The sequence below is a fragment of the Astatotilapia calliptera genome, chromosome 18, assembly GCF_964374335.1.
Source record: "Astatotilapia calliptera chromosome 18, fAstCal68.1, whole genome shotgun sequence".
NCBI lineage: Eukaryota > Metazoa > Chordata > Actinopteri > Cichliformes > Cichlidae > Astatotilapia > Astatotilapia calliptera.
This window is the reverse complement of record NC_137439.1, coordinates 13,697,761-13,718,858: the sequence shown is the minus strand read 5'-3', so window position 1 is coordinate 13,718,858 and position 21,098 is coordinate 13,697,761. Positions and strand designations below refer to the sequence as shown.

The following is a 21,098-nucleotide window of genomic DNA, read 5'->3' as shown; positions in this document are numbered from 1 at the left end:
GTACTTGGTTGGGAGTCGATGCAGGATGGCATGGAGACAATCAGCTTGTGACACTGCTGAGTTGACACTGAAGCCCAGGTGGTTTTGATAGTAACAGGCCTAGGGAGCTGAATACAGTAATGACATGTCTAGCAAACAATTTGGTAATAGCTGTGGCATTGTGGGCAGGTACTAAGTCCTGGTGGAAAAGGCAATACACATCTTCCGGTAGACGACTATGTTGACTCTGGACTTGATAAAACACAGTGGACAAGCCATTCCAGCAGATTACATGGCACCCCAAATCAACCCAGATTTAGGAAACTTTACACTGGTCTGGATTCTGTGCTCTCCACTACTCCTCCAGACTCTGGGACCTTGATTTCCAAATGAAATGAAAGAATGTACCTTCACCAGAAAAGAGGACTTTGGACTATTGAGCAATATTTCAGTTCTTTTTCTCCTTAGCCCAGACAAGATACTTCTGACACTGTCTCTGGTTCAGGAATAGCTTAATATCATAATAGCCCCTTTTCTGAATACCCCTGTGTGTGGTGGCTCTTGCACTGATACCAGCCTCAGTCCTTGTGAAGTTCTCTTGACAATCCACTGTTGCTTGTCCACCTTTTCCCATCATACTTTTTCCTTCCAGTTAATTTTAATACAGCACTCTGTGAACAGCCATCCTTTTCAGCAATGACCTGCTGTTGCTTACCTCGTTTGCATGAACTTCTATTATTGTTTCCCATGCTTTTCCACCAAGGTTATCCAAATTGACATCATTAAGATCATTTCCTTTAGTAAAAGTATAAATATACTACTATGAAATCGTTCATAACAAGAAAAAGTCTTTCAAAGATATAATGGAAAGACTCAAATTGCTGTACCGTATATGTCGTGTGCAAGTGACCTCTTTAGCATTTTATTGTTATTGATACATTATTGAGCAGTAAATGAGCCCTGCAGCAGGTCAAGTTGGAGCATTTTTCAATAACTATATTGTGTGCATATAACATTATAAGAGTAGTATCAGGATGGATTACTGAATAGGACTGCCAGGCACAGAGCCAGATCACATGGCCTTAGAGATTTCATTTGGCCAGAGCCCTGGTAAGACATGACTGTTAACATCTCTTGTTGGGCAGTCAATCAAACAACAAAGAGACACAAAAACCTCTTAAACAGCCACACTACTAAGAGGCACAGAACAAAAAAGTCACAATACAGATGAAAATGCCAACAGCTTTAAAGAAACACAAAATGTTTGCAGTCAAAGCAACGCGGTAAAAAAAGAAGCACAGAGACAAAGATAAACCACCAGCAGGCTTTCAGTCTGGTTTTGCTGTTGTATAGCACGGATGCGGGCTTTCTGGATGAAAGTGCCCAGAAGTTTATTCTGTCATAATCAGATCTGTCAACAATAGCAGCTTAAGCTCAGAAGTAAATGTATTAAAGTGTATTGAGAGAATGTAGTAGATTGACTGCAAATCCAAACACTTATACAAGTACCTGAAAATTGTACAGTACAGTGTTGGAGTAAATAATCACGTTAATTTCCTGCTCTGAATTTTCAGATCAATCTGACGAATAAAAGTGGCCATGTAAACTGAAAACTAGAAACTGCTGGTACACCAGCATCCCTGTCCACAGTGCAGCGAGATTTACATGTAGCGGGTGTCAATCAAGAAGGAAGCCCCTGCTCTAAAACCTTCGGCATTCCTCACTTCTGCTAAGAGGACATTAAAGATGTATGTTGTACAATCATTCCACTGTGGAAAAGGTTTAAAAAAAATAACAATTAAAAGCCCCAAACTATTGTTGATCAGTGTATAAAAATTTCTGACCACAATTGTATGTCCTGACACACAGTGAAACTAGAACCAACTCCGAAGTATTGAAAGTATTTAAGCTGTAAACAAAGTTCTCTCTATTTATACTGCAAGTACTGAATATACTGCTTCAGTTGATCATATGTTCACTGTAGTATATGTGGAGTATAATGGAAAGTTTCACCTGTTCATGGATCAAAATTGTTGCTTACCAAGTGATTGTCCAGCAACGATCCTGGCGTTCTCTCCAGCCACGGCTGCCCGGGCATTCCTCTCGCTGGCGTACTGAACAAAGGCGTAGCCTTTGTGGACAGAACAGCCCACAATCTTGCCGTATTTGGCAAAGATGGCCTCAATGTCAGCCTTTGTTACTACGGCTGTGTTGAGGTTGCCGATGAAAACGCGAGAGTTGAGGGAGCGAGGATCATTCTTGTTGGTCACGTTGCTGGTCTGGGTCTTCCCAGTCATCCTATTCCTGCAGCAATGCCTGCAGGGAGACACAGTTGAACACTGCTCAAGAAGCCAGGAAGGTTAGATTGCAGAGGTTATACATAGAGAGTCAAACAGCGAGCAGCAGTGGGATGTAAACACTGGTCAGATCTGAGAGCATATGTTGTAAATAATTCCTCAGATTTTCTTTGTACAGGCTGAGAAACAAATCCCTCCCTAGTAAAACTGGGGTAAAAAGGCTTGCATGTTATCCTAAAGGCTTTTTGTAGACAAATCTTTAATGATTTTAGATTAGTCATATTCACGTATTTATTTATTTATTTATTTTTAAAACTGCCACTTGTAAAAATTATAATACAGCATGTATTTGGTGTCATCTTTCCCTCCTGAGAAATTTTTATGATTAAACAAATGAGCAAAAGGACTGACAAAGAGGAAGACATTGATAGATAATAATTACAATAAATATCAAGCAAAGTTTAAATCAAACTCCAGGCACCATTGAACATAATTTTACAAAGCCAAACCTTGATTGCTGACATTTTTTTTTCAATCATCTTTCAACTGTTTTCTTAATTAATCATTTAAAACATCAAAAAATAAAATAAGGTAAGAGGGAACTCTTTCCTGGTGTCTATTTTTTTAGTTGATAAAACCCAACAATATTCAGTTTGCTGACATAAAACAAAGAAAAAAACAAGAAAATCTATAATTTAAAAAATGACTGACAGTAACTTTGGATTTACTCCACTGCTTATATATTTTTAAACTAATTGCTTGATTGTGGAAGCAAAAATCAAAAACCCAATGAAAATGAAATACATTTAAAATGTCTGAACAGACTGATTTTGGTTATTTTTGCCTAAACTGCTATTTTAAAATTCTACATTATTTATCTCGAGTATTCAATGAATCACATGGTTACAGCTCATGAGTCGTTATGCTGCTTATGCTGTTATTATCCTTGTCTAAGTGTTCACTTGTACTTGTGCCTACCTCAGTGAGCATGGAGACTGAGACAGATTGCTGTCTGCAGGAGGGGAGAGGAACTCTGACACGGAGGCGGCTGTGATTCAGGCGTGTGAATCTGATAGATCTCACTATATATGTGAACTGTGTTCCCACATTTGAAAATAGCGCATCACACTGAAGTCACAAGAATCCCCACTCACTGTTTTACCCTTTTCTTTTTTTTTTTTCCTTTTGAGTCTCTTCTATATGCAGTGCCAGAGGTGGCCTTTATACTCCAACTGAGTATTTCACATTATAATCACTATGTTCATCTTTTTCACAGCGTTTCAAAAAGGAGAAAATGTAGTATTATATATTGTTACCGCTATGGTTGACACATTGTTTCTATATACATGTTCATGTGATAAATAAAGCACACCCTACTTATCAGCACATTAAAAAAGTCCTTAGCAAGTCTTAAAATTAGGTAAATATACCAACATTATTTATTTACATCCATTATTTATTTATTTACCAAAAACTAAGTGCAAATGCAGAAGTATGTTAATGTTCATGACAGTACATTTACCTTGTTTGTAAAGGATGCCATGAGAAAGTGTCTTTTTTTCTAAAAACAGCATGGCAACACAGCTTAGGATCACATTATACATGCCGCTTTGGTTGCTTTGCACATTGCTATTGATGTTGCATTCACTTGAATGATAGGTGTGAGGCCCCAGACATCAGCACTGGTATAAGAGGAGAAATCTAATCTTTTCAAACTTTTGCAATAACTCTCTCTGTATACACTGTGAATTCTGGGCTTGTACTAATATATCATTAAACTGGTGGTTTAAAAAATCGACACGACAAACTGGCTGTATCTCTAGCAACCAACATTCAAGGTGTAGGTAATTGGTGCACAACCGGCCAAAACAAGTTTGAAGCAATGGTGTAAATATGAGTGTGCCAAAATTCCTCCACAGCCATGTGACAGACTGATAAATTCATACAGAAAACAATTACTACATGCTAAAGCAGCTAAAGGTCATTCTACAAACTCAAACAAATAAATGACATGGTGTAACACGTTGTTGTATTTAGATTTTTTTTAACAAGCAAAAACACAGATTTTTTTATTATATCCTGATAAACACCTGATAAAACCTTAGACTTGAGAGGTGTACTTTCTTTTTTACATGACTGTATATGTACAAACTTGCTTTGTGTAAAGGTACCAACCTCCCAGGTTATCAGCATTAATCTTGTAGTATGTCATTATATTTGCATCATAATATCACAAATGACATTTAACTGCATAACCACTACTTATGCTTAGGTTAAGTACTCTTTGAATGAAAGATTTATTTGAGTGCAGCATGGTATGTGAAAGCATGTGAATATTTTAACCACCAGAAGAAGAATTACTTTCAAACAGAAACCAGGTCAACAGAAATAAAGATAATTTAACTGGACTCCTAACATTAATTTGCATTTAAGCATAAAGCCAATAGGTCATCTAGAATTAATCTTAGGGCAATCCTTCTGTAAACATCAGCAGCACATCATGATCTTTTTACCTCTGTGGAGCCTGCACTGTTTGCTCCTATCATGCCACAGTCCTGGGAGACGAGCATAAAGATGTGCACCACAATAATCGGACACATCCACTTCAAGAGGAAGGAAGAAACTTTCAAGTTGTTTCTTCTTGGAATTCCCAGTTGGTGGTGGTCTTTGTTTGTGAGTGAGAGTGTGTAATGAGGCTTTCTTAACCCAGATTTCACAAAGTATAGACACATTGCCATGCAGGATAAGCTCTCATGAGGCTATAAGGACAGAAGTGAGTCCCAGTGGTTAGCGCTGTTACAGCTACTCACAGAGAGTAGAGAGATTAATTATTAATACTAAGAATTATTTAACTAGATTTAGATATATTTGTTTATATATAGTCATAATCAATTAATTTACAATCTCTGTGGTTTAAGCTTCTTAATTGAGAGGGTGCTCTGGGTTGTTCTTGTGTTATGGAGCTTTAAAAAGTCTCATTAGTAGATTTTATTTCCTGTACTGAATCAAGTTAGCTGTCTTTGTGCTAGGCTAAGCTAATCACCTGCTGGATGAGCGTCTTCTTCTAATTAAACATTAAAGCTAAGAAATCTAAAAAACTCATTTTATAGAATCTAAAATATTTACTGTTTTCTATATAGTACTTGCTAGCTGATGTGCCTCTTACGAATATATTTAATTGCTTGATTTTGCTGCACAGCTGAAATCAAATGACCTGAATATAAAACATATACAAAAAGAGGTGCAGTTATATCCATAGGTATTTTCTCAGAAATATTTTCCCTGCTGGAGGTGGAGTGCAAGCATGTCGAGTGACAGTTACTCTAAACATCTGCACACATCTACACCAACACAGACGCACTGAGTGCAGTCAATCCTCTCTCAGGTTCCCCTTGCGTCACAGCTTCCCCCATCCTCCCCCATCCTCCCCAACCGCTTCTTTACTTCCATCCTTTGCCCCCACCCACATATAATCCACTCTAAATCTCCTCTGCTGCTCTTCAAAAAATCTCCTTTTGCACAACAGAGAAGAGTAGATGAATTAAAACTGGTGCATGTCCCATATTACGGTAGTGCTGTGAGTTTGGAGTTAATTGACTTAATTATCGGTAGTGAGAGAGCAGGAAGCTGACACTCTATCCAATCAAACCTCAAATCCCATTCACCCCGTCTCTACCTTTTGAATGGTATCGCACCCCCAACACCTTACCCAACCTGCGGAGTGACTGATGGATGTGGAGTGCACTGAATGGTCTCTTTGAGGCAAATGTACAGAGGTGAGGCCATTAGATGGAAGATAGTTGATTAAGCAGGAGAATATTTTAAATAGATTTAATAAGAGAAAATGTGATTCAGACAAATGCTGAGCACTGAATGAAAGAGGTGGCATTTGCTTATTAAATACTAGTTAAGCGGTTTAAATGCACAGTGCTGGAAAGACTACAGTAGTTTGTAAATAATTTTTTTAGGTATTATATATTTATTCATTACATACAGTGGAGTGGGACATGCTAAATGGAATCTGCTGTTTCTTACATTTAATTAATGGACACTCAGCATTAACCCTACGATGTAACCTACGCCATAACAGATGCCATAATTGACAAGCAGCTCCCTGGAAAATCGAGCTACATATCATGTCGATGCAGCCTACAACTATTGTGTTTGGCCTGTTCAGTACTGTCAATCCCTCCTGGGTTTCCAGATACTTCTTTCCCACAGTTTTTTCACTTATCAGTGGGAGAAAAATAATCATAGCTTCAATATAAGGATTCCAGGAGGCAGACGGTACGCAAAGGCATGAATAGCCTACTCGTAATGACATCGGTCAGTTAAGGCAAAAACTGAACAATTATACATATTCTGTCTTAAAACAGAGAATGAGTTTTCAGTGATCACAAGATTAATCACATGTATTAATATGAGACAAAAGAGTCTTACATCTGCACCATCGCTCATTCTTAAAAAAAAAAAAAACTGCAGTGAGGATTTATTCTTTAAAAAGAATTTTAGCTTTGGAGGTGGGAATGTGGCTTTGGTCCAGAAAATATTCCAGTAAACTACTGGAAGTACAGCCTTGAAATTATAATTAACAGACTTTACAGCATGCATGGTTGTATTGTTTCAGAGTTAATGACATATTTTAGAGGGTACCTTATTATTTTATTATTTTATTTTCATGCAGTTTGAGGAGTCAGTATATGTGTTCATTATTGCTAAAATCCAACTGTTCCAATATACACTGAACTGTTAAAATATACATTAGAACCCAAATGATCCACACTTTATGCCATCCATCCATTTTCTTAGCCACTTATCCAATTCAGAATCGTAGGGAACCTGAAACCTCCACTGGGTAGAAGGTGGGGTACCCAGGGTAGAGCTATGGCCAATTTAGAATGACCAGTTAAGCTAACATGGATGTCTTTGGACTGTAAGAGGGAGCTGGAGTACCCAGAAAGAACAAAACACCAACTTCACACATAAAAGCCTGTAGGCAGGTTCAAACCAGGAACCTTTTGGCAACTGTAACCACCTAACCACCGCACCATCCAAACCATAGATGTCCAAACTTTCATTAGATAATTGCATAGCAAGTGGCTAAGCTTTCCTACCTGAATATTAGAAGCTCACCGGACATCGAGAGTAACTTTGGGTTGAATATATGTTGTTCTCAAACTGCCATCTCTGTGACTAGGGGACATTCCCTCTATAGCTTGAGCCACAGCTGCTCAAACGTTAGCATCTAAGTAAGGTAATGAGCACGAAGACAAATGCCTGCCCAGCATCAGTAGGTTCTTCAAAGCCTGAGGGAACGGCATCGAGCAAAAACAGCTATATGGACCAGAAACGGTTGAAAACAGCAAATTGCTTCTTAAGTGTTTGTATGTCTGTTTCTGAATTTAAAGCCTGGTGCAAAGTTGCTTGTAGACACAAGACATTACCTCGACTAATGGCTTGAAGTTTCTTACAATGTCTGCAAACTTGTCAAACTTCTATTAGCAGCTGACAGCATCAGATGGTCACTGAGCAACCGCTCAAGCGACGCTTTAAATAACCGCAGGCTGCATCTGGTACAAAAATACAACCACAGTCAGTCTAAGCAGAAGCTTTCAGTCGCCACATTTTTCACGTAGAGCATCACTCAGTTATCCTCAATTACATGTTTTTAATGAAAGTGATCACAGGAAAAAGGAGTAACATTATTCCTCTGGTTTTCAAAATGGAAAGAAAGAGACTTCAAAGGCCATTTACAATATTCATGAGGCTCTAAGATCCTCAAAGCCTTTTAAGAAGAAGCATGTGGCATAACTGCTGGCAAATGCTTGGTGGAAACGTCCCAGGCCAGGAAACACGCTCACATTGAATTCAAAGCAGTCTGATAGGCAAGACAGGAGGAGAGAGATGGTGCTGGATTCATCTTGGCATGCTTAACGCTCCTGAAATTAATGCAAAATTACATCTTCGTGCATCACCGGAGCTGTGAATACATCCAAACTCATCACTGGCGTGTTTTTCCACACACAGACTTTGTTTTGTCTCTTAAAAGTCTTTCTTATAACACAGAAGTGAGTGTCTGACAGTGATGTTTTCCTTTCCTTTTTTTGTTCAGGGCTTCTACAGCATCCTCCCGTGTTGCAGAGGTTCCAAGTGTAAGTATTTCATGGATCCTCTTTGGTCCTTTCACACTGACTGTCAGGGGCTTCAGAGCCTGAATTCTCCTGAGATAAAGAAGCGAGGAACTGGTGAAAGTAATCATTTTAGCACTTCCTCTCTCCCTGATCTCTCCTCACTGACTCACGCTCCTGTCTGAGGAAGAAAGATGAAAACTTCTCATCCGATATGACAAATACATATGGGATGTGAAAGATGCATTCAGGCCACACTCACTCCCCACTGTTTGAATGCTGCACTGCAACATTTTATCTTTAGCAAGTTGACAGCGCACAACCAAAAGCGACTAACCTCGACTCTCGTCAACAGAGGAAAGTTTAATTTGCAGACGTCTTCATAGTCTGTCTGAACAGAGCCATCGACACACGTCGGTTCTGCTTTATCAGGAGGCAGGTGTTTTTCAGCTGTGTCTCATGTCTCTTGCTTGTAGTGCCTTTCTGGAAAAACGTGGCTGCTCAAGTGAACAAAATATTGGTTTATAATAAGACACCTTTTCACCTTTTTGCCTCATTTCTTTGATGGACAGCCAAACACATTACAAGGGAAATACTGTGTACTGAAACCTAATTACGCTTTCATACAATCTAAATTTACAAACTGGGCACCAATGCAGCTATGGATTATTTCTTCTCTTTCTACTGTTTAACATGTGTAACGCAAACCATGAGGATCATCATGTAGATTAAAATAGATCAAACAAATGTTAATCAGCCATAAACAACAGGTAGGTTTAAGGTGTTTAAGATAGATTCCACCTGAGCGTATGTTTGATAAAGATGAAGCTGGAGGTTAGCTTAGCCAAGAGGCTAAACAGCAAGAGTAGCATGTCTGGAGAATAGAAGTTCTTCAACCACCTCTAAACCTTTTATCAGGGGACCGGAGGTGTCAAACAGGGGTATTTAACATCATGGGCCACTGAACTCTCCTCTCAGTGTGAAAAACTTTGAATTTACTGCTGTAAAATAAATAAAAAAATGATTGTCAATCGTGAAAAAACAGAAATCTTTTCCAGGCAGGTTCTGGCCCCCAGGCCTTATGTTTGACATCCCTGCCTTATATTAACACTATATACCCTGAATGTTTAATGTGTAATAAGAACAATAAACACTATGGTGATACCAGGTTAACTGAGTTTTTCTCTTGACTGTTGTTCCGAATTTAACAGACATGAAGAATGAAGCATTCGTGTATTTTAATTCTTTCTTTGTTTTTTTTTCATGCAGACGCGTAGCACTTTCCATGTTTCTGTTGTGAAGATGTGAGGATTTAACAAAATGTTTCAATAATTTTGCTGAAATCACTCAGTTACTTGGTCTGTGGCTGTCACTCTCAGTCATGGGCCAGTAAAAAAGCTTAATTACAGCAGCAAAACATCTCCAGACAAAAACAGGTTTAATTTTCAAAATTGAAAAACCTTGTTAAAATTGCATGAGGAGTGCATTGAATACAATCTTGTAATGAATTCAACTCAGAAAAACAGAAAAATATTTTGTTGAATATAAACTGATAACACTGTTGTATTTGTGAGTTCAGTATAAAGGTGCAATGAGCCGCTCTGTAACTTATAATAGAAAAACACAACAGATCAAAGTAACAATTGGATGATGATTAAAAACTATTTTAACTACTCATCATGTAGAGTGATGTAGATTAGTGAATGTTATTTATTAGGACTAAACCTAGTATTATGATTTATTAAATGTTATGCTGGAAACGGGCATTAATGATTAGTTTGAATGCAATAAACTAATCACATCTGGTTTGTAATTTCAATGTAATCGCCGCACATGAAAGGAAGTAACCACTTTCAATCTCAGCAAATGAAACTATCTGAAAACAACTTGACAGCACAGTAAGCGATGTGTTGTTCCAACGGAAAAATTTGTATTCCCCAATCGGTTGCTATAAACTTTATTGGTAGTCCCACATTCATGGAGGCTTGAAAACTATTGGTAACCACCGACTTGTGTGCAAACACTCTACTCGTCAAGCAGCAATGAAACTGAAAAACCAGAAATGGAGAATGTCACCTTCAAAGTTGCACCATTTGAAATGTGGTAAGGCTGGGGAATACATTTTCCATAGCAAGCAGAGGTTGCCAGGGGGTCAACAGCTGATTACTAGACCTATATCTCTGAGGCTGTAGGGAGTGAGAATAATATACCTGAAGCTTATTAATCTAATTTATGTCTCCTTTGTTCAAAGACATGCGCATTACAAAGGAATCAGTTTTTATGATACGCCCGTTTTCTCCATTCTTTTGAATCACAGCCAAATGAGAAACTAAATGTGGACAGAAAAACATTTATAAACTATGCTGCTTCCATGTATGAGTTTTTTCCCCGTCCTCTCTTATGTGAGAATATACACAGCATGAGGTGTGAAGATTTATCAAAATGCTGGGGAAAATGCTGTTAAGAATCTCTCAGTGACCCACCAGCTTTTATTGTTACTGGGAGACTTTGGAGCAGGAATAATGACTGCAGCTGATAGGACCGCCGCAATTTTTCATTGTCTGTCACAGTCAAAGAAAGAGATGTCATCACTTTAAATGCACAAATTCCACAAAGGCACAATAATATGCTTAATCAAAAAAAAAATTGCATTAGTGCTAAATTAAATTTAATTGCAGAACATAATGAATTTAACTCAGACAAATGGTGAAAATCAGACAGAAAAAAAGAGCATACCACAGACTTCTGAGCATTAACATAAGGTGACTGTGTAATAACAACACTATGTGGGCACCAGTGCCCTTTTTTAATAACCCTGTCTCACCCTCGTTCATTATTCCATGCTCCCTCTCAGCCATAAATTACTCGGCTAATGCCCCAACAGCAGCAGCTATTGCTGAATCATTCAAAGACCCCAATTAGCAATTAAGGACTTAATGAATAGAGGTCCTTGCTGGGCCGTTTTCCTCCCTGCCCAGAGGAGCCTGGTGGAATCTAATTTCTCCTGCAGGACTTGTACAGTAAATACTGGCTAACAGTGCAAAGGAAATAGAGAATAGCCCATTACTGCACACATATAACCAGAAACCTGCCCTCCAGTTTCGAGCCCTGTTTACTATGTAGCAGGAATTTCAGTTCTGCTGTGGATCTTAACAAGGAAGGATGACTGTCAGGCACTATTCTTATATTTTTTCCCTTCAGTTCACACCCCATTACCTTCTGCATAATACCTGTCTTGAGTTTGAATTGAAGAAGGAGAGGGGAAATGGCAACAAAAGGAGAGAGAAAGAGAGAGGGGGGGTTTAAAAGGAGGTGAGATGGAAGGAGAGAATGAGCGAACTTCAAAAAAGGAAGAAGGGAAAAAGACATTTGCAATGCCAATCATTTTCAAGGAGCTTAGAACTGGGCCTTGGACTGGAATATCAAAGATGGAAAATGCAGGCATACATCATGCGGTTGGTAGGTAGTGCTAGCTTATAAATTATTACTGCGACTCTATCCTTTTATATTACTATCCCATCAGCCTTTTATCGTTTACATATTTTTCATATATTTGATGAATTGACTTTTGAACTGCAAGGCTATGCTTTACTGTGCGAGAGTCCACAAGTATGCGAATATGCAGAGTTTCTCAAAGGAGAATACACTCTATTTTCCATCAGCTTTACCAGCCTCTTTATGGAGTCTCTGTGAAGCATGAAGACTGAGGGCACACGGTCACGTGCCTAAAATGAGCAGTGCCATAATCTGATTTGAGCAACCTATAGCGACGACAGCCGGGAGATAAAGCACAATGTGACCTGTACAGTGAGATGGGATGAAGTCATATCTCTGGAAGACATTTTATCTCGCATCTTACAATAATAGAAGTTCTGATTATCTCTGAAATCGGTGCAATTTAATAACATACCAGAAACGTGATCTGTGAGGTCAGTGTGTGTCTTTCACACTACTCTGTTTTGGGGTGATTTTGATGGTAAAAGCTGCTTACATATAGTCTCACTGATTCCACAGGGACATTGTTTTCAGGCATTTTTGCTTTACTGCATCGCTGTGCACCAATTCATTACATTCAAAGTATTCTTAAAATTTTACTTTCCGTCTTGTTGGGAGTCTACCCTGTTCTCATGAAAACAGAGGATTTCTCCTGCATTACTAATATGTGTATGTGAATGAATGACGGGGGGGAAAGACTCCACCTGCTGTTGCAGCAGGGGGAGTCCACACACAGCTCTGCTCGAGGGCATACGAACATATGCCATGCTTTCCCATATCTCTTGGCACGGACATATTTCTCCATTTCCTTAATTCTCCTCTTGTGTGAGTGCCAAATTTAGCTTCCTCTCCAGCAGGCTAAAGTAACTGGGTCACTAGAGCTGTGGGTAATTAGCAGATAACAAAATATGTTTCCGCTTTATGACACCAGAAGGGTGAAGACTGGGGGTTAAAAGGCATATTGAGGTAATAATTTGGGGCAGGAGTTGACACCCAGGGTGAAAGGTCAAACGTGAAAGTCAGAAATGGAGCAAATGAGTCGAAATATGCATGAGGCTGAGGGGGATGCGGATGATGTGGAGGTTCTTTTCCATGAATGTGAAAAACAGCACGACAAAGAGCTGATTATCATTTCATTTTAGGAAGAATTTGCAATTTAAATGAAAAAAAGGCTCTCTTCTGCTGCTAAACGTTACGTGCCGACAATGTTTTCAGTTTATTGTGCACAACAGATTTTGTAAGCAGAGTGACGGCATGGTGAATGCATGCTGTGTCACAAACACTAAATAGTGCTCATTTTAATGCAAATACACATCCACTGTGATGCAAGCAGGAAAGATTCAATTAAAAAAGAACAAAAACATTCGGGCAGGAGCCAGTTTTTCTCTCTTCGTGATCCTTCGCTTTCTGGTTTCTATATTTGTTGACAAAAAAAAAAAAAATCCCAATCCCAAACAAGAGTCGTGTGGGAAATGCTACATTTGTAAATATTACAGTTCTTATTTTGTGTTGGAGATGAAAATAAGGGGAAGAATGTTAATTAACATCCACCAGCCAATTTTTTTACGTAGACCTGGAAAGACTGTTCTGAGATTTTGGTACATATGGACATGATAGCGTCACACAGCTGCTGCAGATGTGTCAGCTGCACATCCATGATGCAAATCTCCCATCCCTGCACAAAGACGCTCTATTGGATTGAGATCTGGTGACTCTGGAGGTCGTGTGAGTACGGTGAACTCAACATCATGTTTGAGAAACCAGTTTGACAGGATGCGAGCCCTGTCACATTATGTATTCTTTTACAGGAAGCAACCATTAGAAGATGGGTACACTTTGGTCATATAGGGATGGACATGGTCACTGACAATACTCAGGTAGACTGTGCTGTTTAAATTATGCTCAGTTGCTACTAACGAGCCCAAAGTGTACCAAGAAATTATCCTCTGCACTGTTACGACACCACAAGCAGCCTGAACTGTTGCTACACGATGTTTCATGTTTTTACACAAAATATTGATACTTTTTTTTTAATGCCTGGTCCCATCTGACCTGATTAGAGCCATCATTAACAAACACCTGAACAGGTGTATTTGATAAAGTGGCCAGTGAGTGTCAGGTAGAGCATATTCCAGCTTTGTTTTGTTTTGTTTTTTACCCGTGGCTTTGAAATCTAACTACAGAAAAGACCAGTCTCACTTATACAACTACATAACAGCTTCTTTCAGCTCCTCATTCACAAGGGGTCGCCAGCGGGAAGCTCTGCATATTTGATTTGGCAGATTTTTATGTTGCGTGGCCTTCCTGATGCAACTTCCAAGGGTTCTGTGTCTCCTCCTGGAATCCTTTGCTTTTTAGGCAAAAGTGTAGAACTCATAACTAATTTACTAAATTACCTGGGTGCTTTAGATCAGTTTCTGACAGTGAGTGTGCCTGAAATAAACCACATTTTTTTAGGTTTACAGTAATGATGGAGACTGTGCAACAGCTTGAGTCATTTATGAGTCATGTTCAAAGTGTGTGTCTTTTTAAAGGTTTTAAAGTGGCTGCTATCAAACACAATCAATTTTAAAACAGCTGAATTTCTTTTAGTATTTTTAGATTTACTAAGCTTGGAATTTCCCAAACTTTGAGCCTGGTATGCTGCTGATCTGCTTTTGGTCAAATACCCATTTCAGCTGTAAATTAATAGCAACAAATGGAGTCCTGTGCAGCTTTCACACCGACAGTCTGCATAGCCCCTTGGATGATGTATCCCTGATTGGGAATACTCGGCACGGCGGTATAATCTTTAGGCTTTGCATGCAGACAATACATGTTGTGGGATCAGTCGGTGGTTGGTTTTAATGGGATTTGTGATTAAGGTTCCTATCTAAGTGGATTCCTCAGAGGTGTGTTCAGAACACGATCTGATGCATTTTTTTTTTTTACCAGAGTTTGACTGTTAATTCTTGAGTAATTTTTGTGTGTAAAGTAGCAAAAAAAAATGTATCTGCATTTCTATCCTTAAAAACTAAAGGATATTCCAGTTTTAAAGATTTACTATAGTATAATGTGTATTCTACGAAAACATTTCAATGTTTTTAAGGTGAAAGAGCTTCTTTAATCTTCATCAAATAACATTTTGGAGCAACAATAATATTTACTCCTTACCAAGAACCAATCTTCAAAATGCAGAGTAAAAACTGAAAACCATTGTATTTTGAATGGCACTGGACTCGATTATACATTGTTTGAAAGCACAAAGCCGCATGGCTCAAAGCGTGTGGTCATTTTAGGATACCAATACCACGGCAGCAAATAGTTTTATACTTGCACACGTAGCAAAATAGCAGCTTCTTTTTCTGTTTTATTGTCTGTGTGGCTGCAAACCTGTTAAATCTCAGTGTACTGAAGTTTATTTCCGCCAACAAAGTCCAACTCACAAAATGCTTTCTGCTTCTTCTTCTTTGGTAAAAAATGGTGGTGAATGTCATAGGGTTACTTCTGTTGGGGTTGGGTCAGAAAACGCTCTGGGAAAAAGTATAAATGTTCCTGATACTGGTAAAACAGAAATATCTACTCTGCTATACTTCTGTTTATTCTTAGTGCATAAGATTAGAGATTAAATTCTAAACACTAAAGAATAAAACACAGCAGAAATCATTAAAATAAGTTATCTCGTTAGGTTTTTAAAATTGGGCCGGCTACACTTGAGCTTCTTTAATGAAGCTGATGTTTAATGTTTGCTGAAGAAGTCTCAGTTAAGCTCTAGAGTAACTTAAAGGGCACAGTGTGTGCTTTTATAGTGCTGTTTATATTTTGTCAACACAAACAGCTCACTGTGGTCCCTTGAAAACACACACACACAAAAAAGAAAATAATGTAATCTTAAATGTCAAGGTTCTGGCTTAATATCTCTAAATTTTGTGTTACTTCTGAGCAAGTCAAAATTTTGCGATACAAACATGAAATTTTGACCAAAACATTTTTGTATCAGTGGCATAAACAAACTTCCACAGATCACATGCAGTATGAGGGGGAATTAAAAGAATCAAGCCCACAAGGATGAGCCAAAATGTGCATTTTCTCTAGTGGACAATTCCTGGCTGTAAAAGTGAGTCGACCCATATAGACTCATGTTAAAATGTCCAAATTTCCATCATTAAAACGCACATTTACAGCCCAGTATCTCTATGGATAGTCTTACCCTTCACAAAAATGCCTGAAAGGGATTTAATTTTTTATGACTTATCCATCTGAACACTAGAATAAAAGGCTCTTTTAGTCACTTAACTGGACCACTGCACTCTGGCTGTGCTGTTGGTGCCTTTAGGAGCATTTTCATGGACAGATGACAAACATTACAGCTTCAATCGATTCAAAAAGTTTGTGCTTCAGTTTTGGTAAATGTAATCTTAGTATTTTAATGTTACTTTGCACTAATGATTAGATGTGAGTGTCTGCGCAATGCAGGGATGTAATTTATGAATACAGCTTGCTAACACCTAACAAAACAATCTGACATTAGCTGATAGCTTAGCACTCCACCCTTTCATCCAATCTGGCAAACATGCCAGCAAGGGCTAACGTCAAAGCTCCAAAATGCATATTTGAAAACCAGCTGTTGACATCTGTCTGTTTATCCTGTGTACAGTCAGTCAAAATGTCCAACTCTAAGCACTAAAAAGCATGTTTACACCCTGGTGCTGGAAATGGTTTTAGTGTCGAAAGCTGATATTCTCTTTTATAACAACAGAACAATGATCACCCTTGAATTTGTTAACAATTAAATTTAGGGGCGCAGTTGATTTGATTGAGAGGAGCACCGACACAGGCAGCTGCAGGCGATCTGCTAAGGCCTCAATTTGTGGTGTCAGTTCCTTCAGGAGCACATCACTGGAGTTATGTGATAAATAATAAGGCTGACTGTGAAATATGTGCTGTCTAACAGTTTTGCTCTCTGGTTTGGGAGAAATTATTTTATCAATCTGTTACTAATTAGCATGTTTCTGTGTCTGCGTGATGCACCTGTGCAGTTTATGGGTGAGGATTCCAGGTGTTAACTTTGCACTCAATTCTTTCCTCTAAATATAGTCACTTCTGGGAACAGAAAACAAAGATGGCGTGGGTCATAAAACAAGATTTAATTCCCCAACATGTGAATCCAGAAACTAATTAATTCTGTTTCATATAAAGTATTAAATTAAACTTATACTTTAGATTCCTATATTGAAACGGTTCAAGAAATGCTCAAATGTTTAATTTAAACTACTTTCCCTGTTCTGTTGATAAAACACAAAATGATAATTATCCTTTCTTCGGCTTTTGAATGTGAGGTGCAGAGCTTGAAATAGCTGAGAATAAGACGTCTGCGGTGGAGAGGGCAGGGGTTAGTGAGTAGAGACGCTCCAGACTTCCAGGCAAGAATCATCTCGCTCCAGCTGCCAAAGGAATAAAGTGTTGGGAGCTGTCCATGGTGCTGAAATCAACTACTATCTCTGTGCACAGGGAATAGAAGGAACTGGCCGTGATGCCGAGATACTGACGCTGCAAGGCGAATGGCACGTCTCACAACAAAAGTGAGCATCAGGTGCATGCATACGTACACACTGGCTGTCGTTCAGTCAAGCTGCTGCTATCCAAACACACACTCTGCCCAGAGAAATGTGTTGAATATGACAAATGCAGGCGTAGAAATAGCATCCGAGAGCAGCAGCCTTAATAAGGAGCAGTGGGTATTACCACATGCATAATGTAACACAGAACTGAAGTAGATATCACACGTATGTACTCATAAAGCCCACTCCTCCACATGAGCATCCCATCATCTTTCTTTCTGTTTCTGCCTTTGCCCGTATGCTTTTCTCTTTGGTTATCTCTCACATGCAGGGGATATAAAAAGAGACAGAGAGAGACAGCTCTCCTAATCTGTTCTTTGACCTATAGTTTGAAAGCTGCAGCCGCTCTAAAATGTTTTTCATCCGTAGCTCGCTGAAGATGGGCTCTGTGGTGCGTGGCTTCAAGGCAGCCCGCATCGTACACCTGCTAAGGGTCAATGATCATCTCAGCCCACGGGGGCACAAACGTAAAGCCGGGCCTCCGCTGGATACGGGCAGGTTGCTGACCGGTCCAGAAATGCCTGGCTAAACTTTATTCCTTCCATCCCCTCTCTGAGCTCATAGCGATTCAGTGCATGCGTGTATCGGCTGGCTATTCCAGAGTCAGCCTCCCACCCTCATTCCTTGTGAGAGATAAGTATTGTTTGCGTAGCAGCACATTTCATGCTCGGCTTCCCCCACCTGTTCCCTGACCTGCGAAGTCTGAAGGCTGGAAACGCTGTCAAACGTCTCCACACACATCTTTTGAGGCTGATTGAAAGGTTTTTGTCTAGAGCTCTGAAAGTTTCCCTCAGTGGAGCACAAAAACAAAACTTTGGTCAAGGATTCCAGCAGCCATTTAAAAGGGGAACGTAATATGGATTGTCTGGGATTTAGTGTTCTTTTTGGATTTGTTGCCTGCAGGTTTGTGGGTGAGATCTGGCTGATACAGCAAGGTCAAACTATTAATCAAATCTATCAAGCCTGATTTGCATAATGAGCTGTCACAGAATTTCCAGCCAACTCCTTTCCCCTCTTCATTGACTCATTTAGTGAGTTTAAGTTTCCCAGCTTCTCTGCGTAAAGCCTGACTGTGTCAACCAGTTATCAATCCCACATGCATCAAGGCTTATGTGTGTAGCAAGACAAACAGGGCAGAGAAGCACAGCTGTGTCTGGTTCAGCTGGCAGGAATCTGTTTCCTTTTGCATATCAGCGATTTGCATTCATAAAGTTGTTTGAATTTTGCACAATGCTGTCACTGGAAGGCAAATGTGAAGAGCAAAAGAGCTGAATGCCTTCACCTTTTCCAGTCGCTCTCTATAGAAACAAATTACACATTTACAGTGGAGATCTTTCTAACTGTAGCATGGTGACTGATTTATGTTTCTTCTCTTTTTTCTTCATTAAAAGAGCTCAAATTAGTTCATTATTTAAAACAAATCCAGGTTTGTTCGAGACATTTACTTAAAAAGACAAAAAAAGAGGAAAGGGAAGTTCAGAATTCTCTCATCTAGGCTGCAGAAAGAAGTACAAAGACAGCACCAAAACAAACTCCAGCGAAGTTAAATTTCTCACCTATTGGAAAAGCAAAATCCTCAAAGATGAAAATCAAAACTGTTATTTTTGCGCCCGAGGAGACGTACAGCCTCGAACACCAGAGAAACACTGTAAGACCCGAGAAAAGCACCAAAACCACACCAAAATAAGCCATGATAAAGGAGGAAAAAGCCAGAAAATAAGCAAAAGGTCGAGATCGGAACAAGTGAGCTCGTGAAAAAGCTGCTTCGGGAAGAGGAGAGGAAGACAGAGAAGAGGGGGGAAAAATATCAAGAGCGTCCGCAAGCACGTAGGGCTATTTCTCAGTGGATGTCACCGGAGCACAAACACTCTGCATCCAAGATTTAAATCATTGCATGCAGAAAACGAGAAAACATTTTCCCCGTGTCGAAACACCAAGAACAGGAAGGAAGAAAAAGAGGACAAAAATATGCTTAAGAAAATGGCAGTGGGAAATGTACTCACCGAGCGGGAGTAAAAGGTTTCAATTAAAAAGAAATTGGGCGTATAGCCGTGTCGGATTGGCGGTGTGCAGGCTTGTGTACACCGAGGCTCTGCGTCTCTTTTGCGCTCTCCGTTCGCTGCTGGTGGTTGAGTCATGTGACTTCGGATTGGTCAGAGTTTTTGAATCAGTCCGAGCTTTCTTCTTGTATTCGCTGCTGTCTTTTTCTGCTTTTCTCTTTCTCTTTCTCTCTGATAATGTCACTGATTTTTCCACGTAGAGCTTTTCCAGTTTCTCAAAATAGAGACCGGCACCTCTTTGAGGGTCACTGCGGGAGTCCCAGGAGGGTCCATGTGGTAACATAACATCTATTTCCCAATTATTTATTATGTTCATTACATGAAAAAAAAACAAACACATGCAATGTGATTATTTTAATAATACAGTTTAGAGACAGTTTTCAAGCTCAGTTTGAATTCACAGTCTGCAAACATCTTGTAACCTCTCTGCTGTATAATGTGGAGATTGATTTGATTTGCTGGAGGAACACTGACTTAAAAGGCCCGATAGCTCATCCTCTGATTGGTCTGAGAACTTTTTATTAAATCCGAGTTGACCCAGAAAAGCAGAGATGTATGGAAGCTTGTTGCTGCCAGTGAAATAAATAAATAAAAATGTCAAGCAGTGCTAAGTCAAAGTTTTGAGTTATCTCAAAATTTCTAGTTACACAGTTTTGGGTGGATGGACAGTAAAAAAAACAAAAACAGGCTTCTCTACAGAAATGTTAAAGCCCTGCAGGAGCTGCTATAGGAAAGCACATCTGCCGCATGAACTTACCTATAAGACATCTGAGCGTCTTTGGGGTCTTTAAACTTTTAACTTCTGGGAATTACTGAGATGTTTGTCTAAAAAAGTTTCTCCTAAGCATACTGCTAGTATAACTCCAGCTTGTAGGTCATCATTTATATCCATTATATAACAGTACCCAGACAAAAATTAGGACTGCATCACTAAAATTAGGAGAGATGGGGCAAGAACCTTCACTCTGAGTTAAAACGACCACACCCCAAATCTCCAAAATAAGCTGAACCCTTTTCTATGGCGCTCCCTAAAGACCACAGAGGACATTTTTTTCTTAACTCACCATAAAATGTAGATTTTTTTGCAATGCTTTTGCCTTTATGTCACAATAATTTAGTCGTAATATGGTTTACATGAATTTTAATCCACATGAATAGTCGTTGTGATCCAGTCCAGTAAAAGAAAGGCTGCAGATAACTTGAAGAGGAGAAATGATGTGACATTTTACATGATGCATTTAATGCTCATTACTCATATTAAACTGTAGATGTCCAACAGCATCCAGCTGCAGGTTGTGAGCACAGTTGCAGCTGTTCTTCCTGCTGTGATTGTTGAACTGCGCCTGGATAAGTGGTTATTGTTCGGACTTCTCCTGCTGCTGCGGTTCAGTCTCTAGTGAATATGTAGCAGGAGAAATAACTCAAAAGTATTGTGAGGTTATGTAAATGTTCCATAACATATTCTCATCCCAGGTTGTTGCACTGTATAATGCCACCCTGCACAAGGTAACAATATCCGAGAAATAATGATCAGGTTTA

The 21,098-nt window shown here is 39.3% G+C and overlaps 1 protein-coding gene across 1 annotated transcript in view; it reads right to left on the bottom strand.

Moving 5' to 3' along the window:
- The window catches only part of LOC113009957 (RNA-binding Raly-like protein), a 54,214-nt gene extending 34,571 nt beyond the window's left edge, over window positions 1-19,643 (bottom strand). Inside the window, exons 1-2 of the mRNA XM_080292289.1 lie at window positions 19,503-19,643; window positions 2,021-2,295 (exon numbers count right to left, since the gene is read on the bottom strand). Coding sequence (XP_080148415.1) covers window positions 2,021-2,276 — 256 coding nt within the window. The 5' untranslated portion in view covers window positions 2,277-2,295; window positions 19,503-19,643. The remainder of the gene's footprint in view (window positions 1-2,020; window positions 2,296-19,502) is intronic.
- Window positions 19,644-21,098: the final 1,455 nt, after the last annotated feature.